At 54.5% G+C, this 15,127-nt stretch overlaps 1 protein-coding gene across 1 annotated transcript; it reads left to right on the top strand.

Moving 5' to 3' along the window:
- Positions 1 to 1,357: 1,357 nt before the first annotated feature.
- Positions 1,358 to 14,031, top strand: AK4 (adenylate kinase 4). The gene is made up of 5 exons (XM_086463318.1): positions 1,358 to 1,502; positions 8,178 to 8,297; positions 10,686 to 10,858; positions 11,195 to 11,313; positions 11,992 to 14,031. Exons 1-5 carry the CDS (start codon positions 1,358 to 1,360, stop codon positions 12,104 to 12,106), a joined length of 672 nt encoding a protein of 223 aa, XP_086319444.1. The 3' UTR covers positions 12,107 to 14,031.
- The last annotated feature ends 1,096 nt before the right edge of the window (positions 14,032 to 15,127 follow it).

Consider the following 15,127-nt stretch of genomic DNA (forward strand, 5'->3'; position numbering starts at 1 on the left):
GCTTCCGGGGGGCGGGAGCGCGGACGCGGCGGCGAACGGGCGCGGAGCCGTGGGGCGCGGGCGCGCGCGCGCAGGCACGGGTTGTTGTACACTGGGCGGAGGAGCGCGCACGCAAACACGTCCCTCACTCCCCCCCGGGTTCCACGGCCCCGTCGCGTCCCGGGGCGGGGGGGGGGGGGGGAGGGAGGGAGTGTCCAGGTGCGGGAGAACACACGCCCCCCCCCCCCCCCCCCCCCCCCCCCCCCGGCGGCGGCGGAGTGACGTGTGCACCGGGCAGGGCAAGGAGGGCGTGTGTCACGTGTGTCCCCGCGCCCCAGTGTCACCAGCTTGGGGCAGCCCGTGAGCGTGGCGGGCGGGGCGTTCGCACGCTGTGCACGTGCAGAGTGCGTTCGCACGCTGTACATTTGCGGGTCGGGCGTTTGCGGGCTGTGTGTGTGCAGGTTGTTTGCAGACCGCGTACTTGCAGGCTGTGCGTTTCCCGGTTGTTTGCAGACTGTGTGTTTTTGGGCTGTGCGTGCGTGGGTTGTGCCTTTGCGATCTGTGCGTGTGCAGGCTGTGCTTTTGCAGACCGTATATTTGCAGGCTGTGCGCTTGCCGGCTGTGCCTTTGTGGACTGGGAGTTTGTGGGCTCTATGGTTGTGGGCTGTATATTTTCAAGCTGTGCGTGTGCGGGCTGTGCGTTTGCATACCGTGTATTTGCAGGCTGTGCGTTTGCATGCTGGTTGCAGAGTGTATTTTCGGGCTATGCATACGCGGGCTGGGCGTTTGCAGGCTGTTTGCAGGCTGTGTATTTTCGGGCTGTGCGTTTGTGTACTGTATCTTTTCAGGCTGTTTGCAGGCTGTGTCTTCGCAGCCAGCCTGGCCAGCCTGTGCGTTCGCCGCCCCTGTGCTGGCAGCGGTGCCCACGGACGCTCGGGCTCATCCCCCATCTCCGCACCCACGCAGCGCCGGCGTGGCGGCCGTGCGGGACGTGCCCCCCCCAAACCACCGCCGGTCCCCCCAGCTGGTGTTGTGCACCCGTCAGCCCGGGCCCCTAGCACCCTCCCCCTCCTTACCTAGGACCCCCGGGGCCGGGCCGGGCGGCGGGGAACCCCCAGCGGGCCTCAGCCCGAGGCAGGCGTGCTCCGGGACTACAAGTCCCAGGGTGCCGCGGCCCGAGGGGGCGGGCGGGTGGTGGAGCCCTCCGGTGCTCCCCCCGCCCTGCTGATGTGTACGGGCCGCCGCGGCGGCGGCTGGATGAGGGGGGAGCGGCTCGGCTCGGCTCGGCACGGCGGGGAGGGGGCGGGTGTGTGGGCCGGGGCCGTCTGACGCGTTGTCCTGCCCCGCAGGGACCCCGGCGGGGCTCCGGCAACCGGCCATGGCCTCCAAGGTGCTGCGGGCGGTGGTGCTGGGGCCCCCCGGCTCGGGCAAGGGGACGGTGTGCGAGAGGATCGCCCGTAGTTTCGGGCTCCAGCACCTCTCCAGCGGCCAATTCCTGCGGGAGAGCCTCCGCGGCGGCGGCGGTGAGTGCCCGCGGGGCCGCCCCGTCGGGGGTACGGTGGGGACCGGGGGCGGAGGGAGGTCTCCAGCTCCGCGCATCTTCGATGGGTCGGCGATGGGGATCGGGATGAGGATGGGATGGGGAACCCCCACCCCCGGCCCGGGTTGTTTACTTTCCGTGGGGTCGGCCACAGCTCATTCATCGCCTTCTCCCTCCAGCCTGAGCTCAGGGAGCTGCCCGTTAAAAGTGGCGTCTGATGCCATGAGTGGGTGTGTAGTAATTTTCATCCCTGTGCCGGGTGGGTTCAGAGAAGCTGGTGTGAATAACCCACCTGGTCGTGTGCCGACGGCTAACGGCAGTGTCCAGGGACGCGGTTCTCGCGTTATTAATAACTTCATCCTGCCGCAGGTGGTTGTACAGGAATGGGGGTAAAAATGGCTAAGAATGGTTTCAAATGGCTGAAACGCTGGTACAAGCTGTGCCTGTGCGACATCCACGGTGGGAGGGATGGATTTGGAACGTGCATTCACCATGGGGGAAACCCCGCTGGGGAAAATTGCTGTGGGTCACAGGGTGCTGTGGCGGGGTGCCGTGATATGCTGTGCTGTGCTGTGCCAGCTCGCCCCTGTGGCTAAGCCTGTGGGGTGTTACAGGGTGCCAGTGCCTGTCCCCTACTGCTTATGAAACTCCCTTCCAGAAAGCAGGGTGGAGGAGGTGGGTGGCAGCACCCACCTTGCACAGGTCACCCCGCCAAGACCCAGCTTTTCAGGGCTTGCAACAGAGAACGCAGCAGGCAGCTCCTGGGCAGGGCGATGCTGCCTGCAGGAGCACGGCCTCGCCGCAGTGGCTCTCTGCTCCTGCCTATCCCGTGTTCAACATCCAGGTCCAAAGCCTCCAGGAGAAGCGATGGTCTTCGCTGTGTGGCACCCTGGGCAGTGCTGTCGTCTGGGGAGGTGCTCCCGGGCCCCGGCGAGGCTCGGGAACAGGCTTGCTGCACCCCAGCTTGTGCTTGGGTTCCTCTGCAGCTGCCATTAGGCAATCCCAGCGTATTTTTTGTCCCGACAGTTCCTTCTCTCCTCTGCTAATGTGTGAAAGACCGACCCAGAGGGGGGAAGCTGACTCACCGGGCAGAGGAACAGTAAAACGGCATCGATGCGAAACAAGCTGAGAGGACCTAGAAGTGATTTCCCTTTTTAGAAGGTCAACAAAAAGGGGGAGGAAAAAAAAAAGGAGGGTAAAGTTTTGGAGAGCTGCATGCTCTAGCAAGGGTGTTGCATGCAGCCCTGTGCTGGTCACTCATTTAAAAATATTCAGATTTCCTTTTATAAATAAAAGGGACAATAATATTTCCTTTGGAGGGAGGCTCAAAATTTGGAAAATCCCAATGACTGCTTTGGCTGAAGGACAAAAGGCCTGAGTGAAAAGCAAGCAGAGGTGCAGCATGCAGGAGCAGGGCAGTGCGGTGAGGCTGTGTGCCCACCAGGGAACTTGCATGTTCAAGCTCTAAACGAGTGTCTTTCCTGAATTTTATTTGTCACTGCTCTTGCTGTGGAGCTTCTCTGGGGACACTGGAGAAAGAAGAAGGGGCTGTGAACAGAGTTAGCCAAAGGTGTTTCCCAAAGCGCATCGGGTAAATTCAGTTTCCCAAAGAAAACGCTGAGAAATGTGGGTAAAATTCCTCAGCAGTAAACCAGCCTTCATTTGGTACAGCTGGCATGACATTCAGGTCCCACCTTCGACTCAGCCTCTGGTTACAGCTTCTCACTAAGCTGCAGCTATTTGCTATTTTTTTTTTTCTATTTTTTTTTGGACAAGCTGTTACACGACTGTGGTGTGGTGTGCCAGCTCCAGGGCAAACTAGGTGGAAGTACACTCTCCTCCCGCGTTTATCATCTGCACCACTGGCTTTGAATTGTAGGGGAGCTGGGGCCCTTTGATACAGAGTCGTTACAGAATTGTCAGCCCGAAGAGACCCATCAGTCTGGTGTTTTTAGAGTAATCTCAGTCCAAGGACAGCAGGCAGGCATTGATGCACGGACATAAAGTAGCCATGGGGTTCAGGCTTGGGCAGCACAAAAGACCCCAGCCACTGCCGGAGGAAGCCCGAGCCACCCAGCGCAGAGAGCGTGCCGGGCTCGCCGCCGGTGTCGGCAGTCTTGGGGAACCACGACTTCACTTTGCAGCTGAGCGAAGCGGCTGAACGCACGGCTGCAGCTGAAGTGCTTGAAGTTTTGCTGCAGCGACCCGGCAAGTACATCCGCTGCCACGCATTTGTCTGTTAATTAGTGTCTCGCTTAGTGAGTGGCTGCTCTGCTGTAGGAAAGGGCCTTCTTAAGATCTTGGAAGACATAGAAACTGTGGTTTTGGTGCTAGGCAGGGGTGCTGGAGGGTGGTGAGTGATTTCCTTGATTGGTACTTGCCTTGGTACCCAGGTGGTGGTCTCTGGTGTTGGCAGCATCCCAGGGTCTTAGCAGGACTCACCAGTTCATTTGCAATCCAATTTAATTTCTTTTCCAAGTGGCTTTGGCTGAGGGTCTGCATCACCTGAGAGACGTGTGGGTCTTGTGTCTGTCCCACCACTCCCTTTAACATGCTTCGTTGGAGACAGAAGTGGCTCCTGTCACCTCCTCGTGACAAATTTTCATTTGTTAGCATCGACCAAAGTAAGAACACACACAAAAAAAGGCCAAGGGGGTTGTGGCTGTGCGTGGCCGAGCACCACGGTCCTTCTTCCCACCTTTCCCATGCATGATGGTCTTCGCTGGTAGAGCTGTGCGCTGAGCCCAGGGGATGCAACCTGCCAGCCCTTTGGTTTTCCGTAGGGTCAGTGCTCTATCTTTATGTTTGAGTGCAACAGCGATACTCTGGCGCTGGGTGCTGCCCTGCAGACAGCCTGAATTTGGGGTCACACCAGGCTCCAGCTCCCCAAAGTGCTGTCCTGCTGGCAGAGATGGGGTAGGAGCGAGGGCCCTAGATGCAGCATCCATGTTGGGAAAGAGGTCCCAGGGTCCTAAAACTGAGGTTACATCTGTCCCTGGCCAGCTGGGGTTGTTGCAGATTAACTGCGCTGGTGCACAACCGGCTGTGATCGGTGCCCTATTAACTGCCCAGGGTTCCTCCTCGCTGTTGACTCCAGATCACGTTGCTGTAGCCTGAATAATAATGAAAAAAATCACGTAAAAGGTTGCACCGTAGGGCAGAAAATCTGAGGTTATCTGGCAGGGTCCGGAGGCTGCCAAGTGCCATGTTTGGGAACAGCCTCTTCTTCAGCCTTTCCTGCCTGGTCCTGGGTGGCTGTTTTGTTGCTCGTGGCCTTGGGGGCAGGAGACGTCCCTCAGAGGCTGTAACTCCGTGTTGCTTTGATAAGGAGGGGTGGCTGCAGGTCAGGGTGGCATGGGGGAAGAAGCCACAGAGAGCTTGAAGTCTCGTGCATTAAAGGGCAGTTTAAACTCATGGTCATTAGATTAATGAGATTAAGCCTGAGCCAAAAGGCTGTTTTGTGTGGAGTTCAGCACTGCTGGGAGCACCCACTGGCCCAGCTCGGGCAGCATGAGTAGCAGCTAAGGAGCCCCTTGCTACCTGGAGTAACTGCAGAGCAATGCATGCAACCCCTCTCTGCACCCAGGCGTAGCAACGGGGATTTTGGTGCTTGTGTCGGTGCTGTGCAGTGCAATAGGGGTGAGCCCCAGCTCCTCACACCGGGGGGACCGGGATCTTCCACCCTTCACAGGAAGGACTGCCCAAACCCTGCTCCCCTTTGGGCTGTGGCTGGGGAGTGCTGCACCGGGGGGGGGCTCGCACAGAGCAGGTTGGGCTCTGGGGCTGGAAGCTGGTGCGGCTGGGAAGGGGCTAGGGAATGTGAAAATTGGAGATAAAGGCTGCCTTGAAGAAACCCCACGGGAGCAGAGCTGTGCTGTAGGGATGATGCGCTCCGGAGCATCTTGGGAGTTGGGGGTCCGAGGACCGGGCAGCTCTGCGGGTCCTCTGTGCAAAATACATACCTGTAACTCCTCAATGAGAGGAGGGGTGGTGGTACCACGTGTGCTTTGGAGGAGGGAGAGGCTGGAGGGGCTCCAATAGTTGTCTGGAAGCGGTCAGCACCCTGTGCTTGTGCATGGACCCCCATGGTAGTGCATTCTCCCCATGCTGGTGCATGACCCCTGTGCTGGTGTGTGCACCCCACGCCTGTGCATGCATCCCCATGCGGGTCATGTCCCCCATGCTGGTCTGTGTCCCCCCGTGGCACATATGGGGGGCCCAGAGGAGCAGCATCCTCAGCAGCAGGAGTTGTCCATCATGGAGCAGTGGAGAGCTGTCCACCCATATCAGGGGCATGGGAAAACTGCAGCCTCCGTGATGCAGACCTGTGGGCCTCCGCTCGTCTTTCCAAACTGCAGCTCGGTGTATTTTTGGTTTGCAGCACCAGGCCTGGCTCCAGTGGCCCCACCGAGCAGCAGCCGGTCCCTTGGATGGCCAGCCCTCCTCGAGGTGGCAGCGGGACCTTCTGCTGCAGCTCCAGCCTCCGCGGCCGCCAGGCTCTGCCCTGGGAGCGGCTCTGCCTGGCCGGCAAGTGCGTCCCCTGCAAGCCTGTGGCAATGTGCAGACCATGTGAATAAATATTAAAAAATGTAGGCGGATGTGATAATATTTATGCCCTAGCAGGTCTCCGTGCTGTTTGCATAAGACATCCTGTATTCTTTCCATCCCTGCATCCTTTGCTTCCCCAAGCAGGAGAGCTGCCAGCAGCGCTGGCGACGTATGGGCAGTGACAAAAAACTTGTCATTGAAAAAAACCCTATTTTCTGCTCCCTGCGCCTGGCAGCCACTTTGGCTCTGAGCAAAGAGCTGCTCAGCGGGGTGAGCTGAAATGCCTGTATGGAGCAGAGGGAGGGGAACGTTGTCCCTGTCCCTGTGGTGACTCAGCCCCGCAGGCTGGTGAGTCAGTGCCTGCTGCCTGCCCCGTTTTGGAGGCAGGTTTCCAACTGGGGAGCATGGCTCAGCTGGCAGCCCCAACCTGCCCCACTTTCCTGCCAGGTATCCTCTGCGGATTGTTTTGGGAGCCTGCAAGGTTTCCTTTGCACACCCTGTGCTCCCAGGGGGATCCATCAGGTTCATGCGTCAGGTTTCCCCATTAGATCAGATGAACTCCCTCCAGGAATGGTGTATCTTGCAAAAAAACGCTTCCTGCAGCTCGGGATTTCAGCCCTCAGCCAGGTGCACATGCCTGCCCGCTTTGACATCTTGCTGCAGTCTGGAAAAGCAGAGCCTGCCTCCAAATGCAGGGTCCCGTGGCTTTTTTTAGAGAGGATTCATACTTTGAGAGGGCTGAAATGTGCTGTCCTCACCAGAAATCTTGCAAAAAATTGCTTGCCAGATCTCTTCTGATGGCAGGGTCAGGACTGGTCACACGTGGTGGCAAAGAATATTTAACTTTTCATTTCTTTGTGCCTCTGGCTAAAAGAAAATTGATGGCAAACTGTAATGTAAGAAGCAACTGAATTTATTGCATCTCTTCTTGAAGTAACATCTGCTTTGCCCCAGCTGCAGTAATACAAGCAGAATAAACCCTTGGTATGTTGGCTGCTGGCCCAGGTGATGCCAGGCTGCCGTGAAGGTGGATTCAGACACGGTGTTACCTGTGCAGAAACCACCGCTTCTCTTGCAGCGCTGTCGGCTCCAGCTGAGTGATGTGGGAGAGAACCAGGCAGGAGCCTGGTAAGGTATATTTACCTTGCAGTTACACTGCAATTACACCACAATTATGTTCTCAAGGATTTGATCTTGGAAATAATTTTCTTATCTGAGCGTATCTTAAGTTGAGGCTTTGAAGTCTTAAAGCCCTTTGGATGGGAAGGCATCTTCTGCTTTCAGCAGCAATTTAACATGCTTTGAGGTTTGGGTTTCGCATGAGCTCGCTGGTGATACCTGTTTACTATCAGGTTTTACATGTGAAATCATGAATTTGCACCTTTTCAAGTCGTTTGTAAATGATGACACCAGCTTTTCCTGACAATGGTTGTACCTGCAAACTTTGTGCCTATGGGTCAAACGCTGCCAGATCTGGAAACATTGCTTAAATGCCTTGTTCTCATGGCTTTTCTGGAAACCACCTCTGAGGCACCAGAATTTGCAGCTATAGCTCAGTGCCTATAGGAATAGGCGTTACTAGCATCCTGTATCTGGCACTGACATTGCTGTAAAGCAAGCAGTAAGCCAGGCAGCAGGATGGCCGCCAGATTTGTTGTCCGGGATGGGGTGACCATCCCAACATTGGAGGCGTGCAGAGGTTGGTGGCATCCCTTGCAGCTGGTTCAGTGTCTTTGGGACATTTAATATCCTTGCCAGTGTCACTCCAAACCCAAAGGAACTCCATGCATAGCATGCAGTGCGTGCATCCAGCATGGCAAGGACAGTGCCGGTGCCCCTTGCCGCCGTCAGCCGGCTGGCAGGGCTGCAAGAGCTTGGCTGGTCCTTGCTGTGTTCCTGCTCTTGGATATTTCAGGTGTTTCGATTTCTACAGCACCAAAAGGACCACGTGGCCCTCAGCTATCAGGAGCAGCAGCTGTGAGCAGAGGGATGCTGCCGAAAAGCTTCTGGATGAGGGATTTGGGAGGAGAGGCAGAATTTGAGGGGGAGGGATATTTTTTAAGTGGGAATGTCATGCTTTTTTTCTTTTTCCCCTCCTTCTCTTGAACAGAAGTTGGTATCTTGGCAAAGCAGTACCTTGAGCGAGGCCTTCTGGTGCCGGATCACGTCATCACGCGCGTGATGATGATGGAGCTGGAGAAGCGGCGAGAGCAGCACTGGCTGCTTGATGGTGAGTGTCCTGCCAGCGTCCCCTCCGGATGGGAGAATCCCAGCCCCCTTTAACATGTTATTTTGCTGCTAATGGTTTGGCAGCACCAGAAGAGAGAAAAAACAGAAGGTGCCTTTGCAGGTCGTGGGAGGGGAGGCAGGAGCTGACCTGCTGGCAGAGACATCTGCCTGTGGGTGTTTCTTCTCCCTGCCCTAAGCAGCAGCACGTGCATGTCCAGCTGAGCCCTTGGCACGCGTCCGGGAAAGGGAAAAGCAGGGAAAGGAGATGGGGCTGGAGACAAGCCAAGAAAAACCTCTTACTGCCTCCATATGTGTGGGAAGGAGGTACTCATCCCAAGCCCAAAAGCCACCTGAGGTGCGGGTGGAGAAGATGCTGAGAGGAAACCAGCAAGGCGAGCAGTGAGAGGAGCAGCAGAGGGTTCGCCAGGAGCTCCTGCAGCCCTCGGCGGCAGCAGCAAAGCTGCGTGCCAGCAGCCATGGTGCATTGCTGCCGGCAGCCTGGGAGCTGGCAAGTGCTGCCAGCAGCTCTAGAAACTGCTTTGGGGCTTGGTTAGGGAATGGGGCAGGGCTCGGCAGGTCTCGCTTACCTGCGGTGTTGGGCACAGGCAAGTGTGACACGAGGGGACAAGCGGCCGTGGCTGTTGTAGGGGGAGAAACCTTCCCTTGACGATCTGCTGAAGTTCTTTGAAAGAGTCAGCGAATATGGAGATAAGACTGAGCCAGTCGATTTATAACAGACTTGGGCTTTCGGAGAGCTCTCGGGCTCCTGATAGGGAAAATATGAAGTAGTTTACAATTAAAATAAGTCCGGGGTCCAGTGCCATGGACTGGAGGGTGGTAGAGCCAGGCTTCTTCCCCTGCGTGGCCCTGGGTGGCCCCAGAAGAGGGGTGACTTGTGCTGGGGCTTGGGGTCTAGTTGAGCTTTCGTCACCTCAGTGGACACCATGGATCCGGCAGTGTTTGGCACCGGGGGGGCCAGCAGCATTGCCCCACTGGGCTTGCAGGATGGATGTCAGAGACCTCAAGCCCTGTAGGTTCAGGTTGCCTTAAAGATGCTCGTGAATCCTCCCTATTAAAATTTCATTATTCCTACAGCAATGCCACTTAATTCATCAGGGAACGTGGCAATTAACAACTATTATAGCAACAAGCGCGGTGTAAAAAAGTCCGTATTTCATTGTGTTAAAACTGGGATTTCAACACAGTCCTGGGGGTTTGCATCGACATGCTCAGATCCAGGTTCTTGCAGCTTGGGATGTTGATTTATCATGGTACGACCCCCAGCAGCCTGGCCCAGGGACCAGCCTCATTTCGTCACAGCTTTGCATCCAGAGGTCCCGCCGTGGGTGCTGCAAGGGTGAAGCAATTCCAGCTGTGGGCTGGTAATGAGGATTTTAGGAAATCTCAGCTGACCTCCACTTACACTAAGATGTTCCTGAAGCTGAAAATCTGAATGCAGGCAGCAGCGATGCTGGCAGCCCTGCGCTGTCATATTGCTTCTCCCAGTTTTGGGGCAATTCATCTGCCTGGGGGCGCGAGCAGTGGCTGCAGTCAGAGCCCCACTCCAGCAGTACTGTGACAAGGAGCATATTTATTTCAAGCGATCGGCTTGATAATGTAAATAACAGACCGGCTTTACTGGGTAAGACAGACTAAATGTGTTTTTTCTCATAATGGCCAATTCATTCCATGTGCCAATGTCCCAATAAGGTCTCGGCTAATAATACTCTGTGTGGGAAAAGCCTGTAAGATCTCCGAGGGTTTTACGGATGTAAAAAAAGGTTAAAAAAAAAGAGAAAAAGGATGTTGTCAGCAGAGAAAACCGAAGAGAGGACTGGCTCGGAGTCACCCCTGGTTGCAGTCTGGGTCTCGCCTGCTCACTGGCTTTTCTGAACAAAAGGTACCACCCAGTACCTTTAGAGGACGGGGGTTGCAGAGAGCTGGGTGATGGCTGTACAAACCATTTTATCACAGTATCTTTGGTGTCCTTCATGTAAACCAGCAGTGTATTACTCATCTGTGTGCAGTGTTTTGTTTCCTTCAGGTTTTATTTTGTAATTCCAGCATTTATCCCTGTTTTCTTGTTGCTTGTGCCTTCTTCCTTGCCTCCTGCCCCTCTGCAGGGACGCCAGCCCTGCACCAGACACAACTTTGCAGGAAAACATGAGCCCACGGCGACCTGTGTGTTGTATTTTGCAAGTCAGTGCTGCAGGAGCTATTTTTTGTTGTAGCCGTGTGGTGGATGCCTGACTTTTCATGCTGCTTATGCTATAGCGAGGAGCCGCAGTGGTTTTGCAGCTCGGGGGCTGTGAGGCGGGTGGTTTTGGCTCCATCACTGCTGCTTTGCTGCCTCTCATGACAGCCCCTTTCTGTTGCGGTGCCTGCACAGGTTTCCCTCGGACGCTGGGGCAAGCCAAAGCACTGGACAGGATCTGCGAGCTGGACCTGGTGATCAGCTTGAACATACCCTTCGAGACGCTGAAGGATCGCCTGAGTGCCCGCTGGGTCCACCCAGCCAGTGGGAGGGTGTACAACATGGACTTCAACCCCCCCCATGTCCAGGTAAGAGCCCGTAGCATCACGGTGAGGGCGGCTGGGAGCACATTCACAGAAGGAAAACATCGGAGAAGCCTTTCTCTGCATGAGCTGAGATCATAAAAAAGCATTGGGGAAGGAATGCCAGGTAGCAAGCACTGAGCACCAGAGGGCTTTGCACTCAGGAGCCAGCCTGAAGGAGCTGTGCAAAATGTTAATTAGGAAGATGGGATTGGCATCCAAGGATGCTCCATCGATGCAGAGCATTATGGTGCATTTGGCAGTGGTTGCGTGGCAGGGAGCTGCAGCATGGGTGATGGGGCCGGTGGCTGTATCCCCTTGGTGGTGTTTGCCTTTCTGCAGGGCATCGATGACCTGACGGGCGAGCCACTGGTCCAGCGCGAGGACGACAAACCTGAGGCCGTTGCTGCCAGGCTCAGAAAATACAAAGATGCTGCAAAGCCAGTAATAGAGTTGTACAAGTGAGTTGGGCCATGCAAATAAATCATGACGTGCCTGTAAAAACAGGCACGAGTGCTGTTTCCACCAGCCAGTCCCATGCCCCTAGCCTGAGGAGCCTTGGCACAGCCCCTGACAGATTTTGGGGGGCAAATCACTGTGCTCAGTGGCACAAATCCCAGCCCTTCGTTGCAGCCAAGCTCTGGCCCTGTTTGGAGGGAGGAGGCTGATGTAAAGAAATTTCACAGCTTGTATTTGTCTTGTTGGGCTCCACAAAGAGCTTTGCCGATGCTGGGGATGGAAGGGTTTTTTGGCTGCGGTAGAAGGCACTGGCATTTTAAAAGCAGCATTTTTAAAAGCAGAAGTGGTCCGTGGGGGGCCAGAAGTGTGCTTGGAGGGGAGGGGGGAAAATTTGAGCCCTGAATTTCCCACTCACGTAAGCACACTAATAAATCCTGCTGATTTACGTCTATAAAGCACTTTAGAGAGCAAGTGCTCTTGATGGGGACAGGGGTGAGCTGTTCTCCTGAGTAATGTGATTATTTGTGGTTATCTGAGTTTGGCTTATCCATGTGTGAGTGCAGCTGGGCTGCTTTCACCCAAAAAGCCATCAGTGAGCTTCCAGGCTGACCAACCTGACTGCAAGTACCCCCATCCCCAGGAAGAGCTGATGCTGACTTTTCCTCCCATCTGTCTTCCAGGAGCAGGGGCATCCTTCACTCCTTCTCGGGGACAGAGACCAACAAGATCTGGCCATACGTGTACACCCTGCTTTCCAGCAAGATCCCGCCCGTTCTCTCAGACGAGGAGAACTAACAGCTTGTACCAAGGACCAAGAGTTAATTCAATCACAGATTTGGTTTCTCTGTGCAGTGGTGGGGCTGTGCTCAGATTAGGTGATCATATGGTATCTAAAGTCCCTTCCCCACATGTGCTGGGTGATATCAGTGGATACACGGTTATAGCCAGTATCAGGGTGAAAAGATCTTCGCTTATATGTTCAAGTCTGCTGGAATAAGGTTTTTTTTTTTCTCTTGTGAGGCTATAAATTATTCCTGCCTGTGGCCCAAGTACATAGAAAGATCAGTGATGCAAACCTGGGTAATGATCATACCAGGTTTACACAGCTTGCCATGATGTCCTTGCCACCCCCATACAAACCCTGCTATCTGTTTGAGCCTACGATGTGCCATCCCGTTGCTCCACAGTACCATTTACTGCAGATTACTCTCTAGGTTGGGTTTTTTTTTTCCCAGAAATTATTTTCTATTAAATCTATTTCTCAGAGAAATAAAGCTCTAAAAAGCCAGACTTAGCCCAGTGGGAACTGGTGAGCAACATGGAAAATGTGTACACTATGAAGCTTAGAAATGTGAAGATCACATTTCCAGCATTAATAGACATGAAAGAGGAAAAACATTGGAGGTAAAACATGCTCTTGTGCTTCTTCCATAGAGAGAGATGAAACCCCTGTTATAAAAAGCTGCTATACAGTCTAGTTTTCATGAGATGCTGTGACACTCAGCAGGATCTGTGCTGGGGATGAGTTGTGCTCCTTTGTGCTTACCTTGTTTATAGCTTTTAGTACTACAAGATACGGTCATGTTATAAGAGTTTCTCCCAAAAGATTTATTTTAATGTGTGCTTCAGTTTTGGGGAGAAATCGTCATTCCATCTTCTGTGCTGCCTTTGTCCCCAAGATTCCCTGGAGATGGGGCGTTCCCTAAGCGGTTCCCGCTGCAGCTGCAGCATCCTTGGCAGAAGTGGCTCCCTACCCACGAACCCCCAGAGGGATGAGAGCCTTCCCTTCCTTGGGATGCATGCAGGGGCTGCTGAGGGCTGTGCCCAGGCATTTCCCCAAGATTTACAGCATCATCTGAGTGTGTTGCTCCTCTTCTCGCGTGCAGGAAGCTTTGCAGCCAGGTGGAGTGGCTTTTCTCAACTGGAAGTACTGTAACCCTCTTTGATGGTAGGATGCAGTACCTAAGCAATGGGGACGTTCTTTTTGTCCCCTCGAGTTGCCTTATTTTATAGACTATATATTTAAGAAAAAAGCAAGATGTGTATTTTTAAAGATTTAAAAAAAAAAAAGAGCTGAATTTTAGCATCGACTTTTGGGACCTCTGCACGAAGCTGCTGGCATTGGCAGAGTGTGCTGCTGCCTGCGAGGGCCGGCTCAGCACGAGGGCAGAAAAGCTGTCACTCCCCAACACCCCTTTGATTAACTCGAGCAGCCTGGGTAAGTTTCTGTTGCTGGAATGGCACTGGTTTTGTTTTTGCGCAGGGAGTGACCCTGTGGCAGGAGAGGGGGAGCTGACTGGCTTTTTTAGGGATGCACAGGCTCCATGTGCGAAACTTCAGCACATCCCCAGAGGGGTCTTTTATCCCTGCTGAGCCACCCGCATCCTTATGTTATCAGAGGAGCCCCTGATGTTTGGTTTCTCCATCAGAGGCAGCTTTGCCCTGGCGCTCTCCTGATCATGGAGCCAGAAGCCATCGGGCATCTGCCGAGCGAGATCTCTGCCCACATGCTGCCCACTCGTCACCTGCCTGCGGGTCAAAGCCATGATGCAGTGGGAGCATCCCGCTCCCGATGGGAATTTCCCAGGTGGGAGCAGAGAGACCATTGAGTTTCACTGCCATCCTTGGGGGCCTTTCCATCCCCCCACCCTGCCTGGAGCTCCCAGACTGGGAGGATGCAAATCTTCCACCCTGCAATCCTATTTAAGAAAGACTTTAGATTTTCCCATGACCCTCGGATGAAGGTCTGGGCCGTTTTTAAACGCAAATCTAGAAATAGCCAAAATGTGTGTGCTGTTTTCTTTCTAACAGTGTTGGGCAGGAGGGGAGGAGATGATGGGGGAGTGTTTTTTTAGGCTATAAAAGCAGCCTGGTTGTGGCGGGCGGCTCTGCTGGGGCCGAGTGCCAGGCAGGGGGGCTGCTCCCTGCTTTCCCTTGCCTAGTTCTTGCGTCTCATCCTTCCCTGCTGCAAAATGCCTCCTGCAGAGAGGCTTGCCCCACGCAGCGCCCAGTGGCAGGACAGGGCTTGCAGATGACTTTGCCCCGGGAGAGCTGCCGGAGCGCTTGTTTCAAAGGCTTTGAGCCCTATAGTAGATGTAGAAGTCCCACAACCGTGCATGCATCGAGCCCTTGGGCTAGATTTTTCTACAAGAGTTGTAGTACGGTGCATTTTCATAGACCAAATACTGGCAGGGATGAGGTCCCCAAGCGACACGTATCCCTTGCCTTTCCTCCCCAACCTGCTCCCCTTTGGTACTTTACTGTGAATCTCATGTCTTTTCTAAAGCGACAGCAATTTTGTACCGACCCGAGATACTGTGTTGTGGGAGGACGGTCTCCCCATGCGTGGGGCACCGCTGGCTTGTCATGCCGAGTTTTCTTCCTGGAGTTTCTTCCCGGTGAATCGCTGCAGCTGTGTTACTGCCTGAAAGATGTAAATAAAGTTTTTCTCCTGCTTTTCCCTGTGCTGGCAGTGTCTGTGTGCGAGTTCTACCCTATCTCTGCTGAAAGCCGGGCTCTGCACGAGCCCTTGCCCTGCGCTGAGTCTGCAGGATGTGCCTGCATGTAGCGGGTCATTTTTGACCTGGGATTTCTTTGTAGGAGCTGAGGAGGAGGAGGAGGAAGGGGGGAGGAGTCAGAGCATCCCCACTCGAGCACAGGAGAAAATCCCTTAGTAAAGGGGGTCCCCCAGGTTTTGGGAAGGGCACAATACTTCTGTTTGGGTCCTGCCTTACAGCCATCTCCTTTATTTGATCTAATCCAAAATATCGGTTAAAAAGCCTGTTCTGACAGTGCAGATGAAGCCAGTTGCTCCTG

This window comes from Leptosomus discolor, chromosome 3 (genome assembly GCF_034619465.1).
Source record: "Leptosomus discolor isolate bLepDis1 chromosome 3, bLepDis1.hap2, whole genome shotgun sequence".
NCBI lineage: Eukaryota > Metazoa > Chordata > Aves > Leptosomiformes > Leptosomidae > Leptosomus > Leptosomus discolor.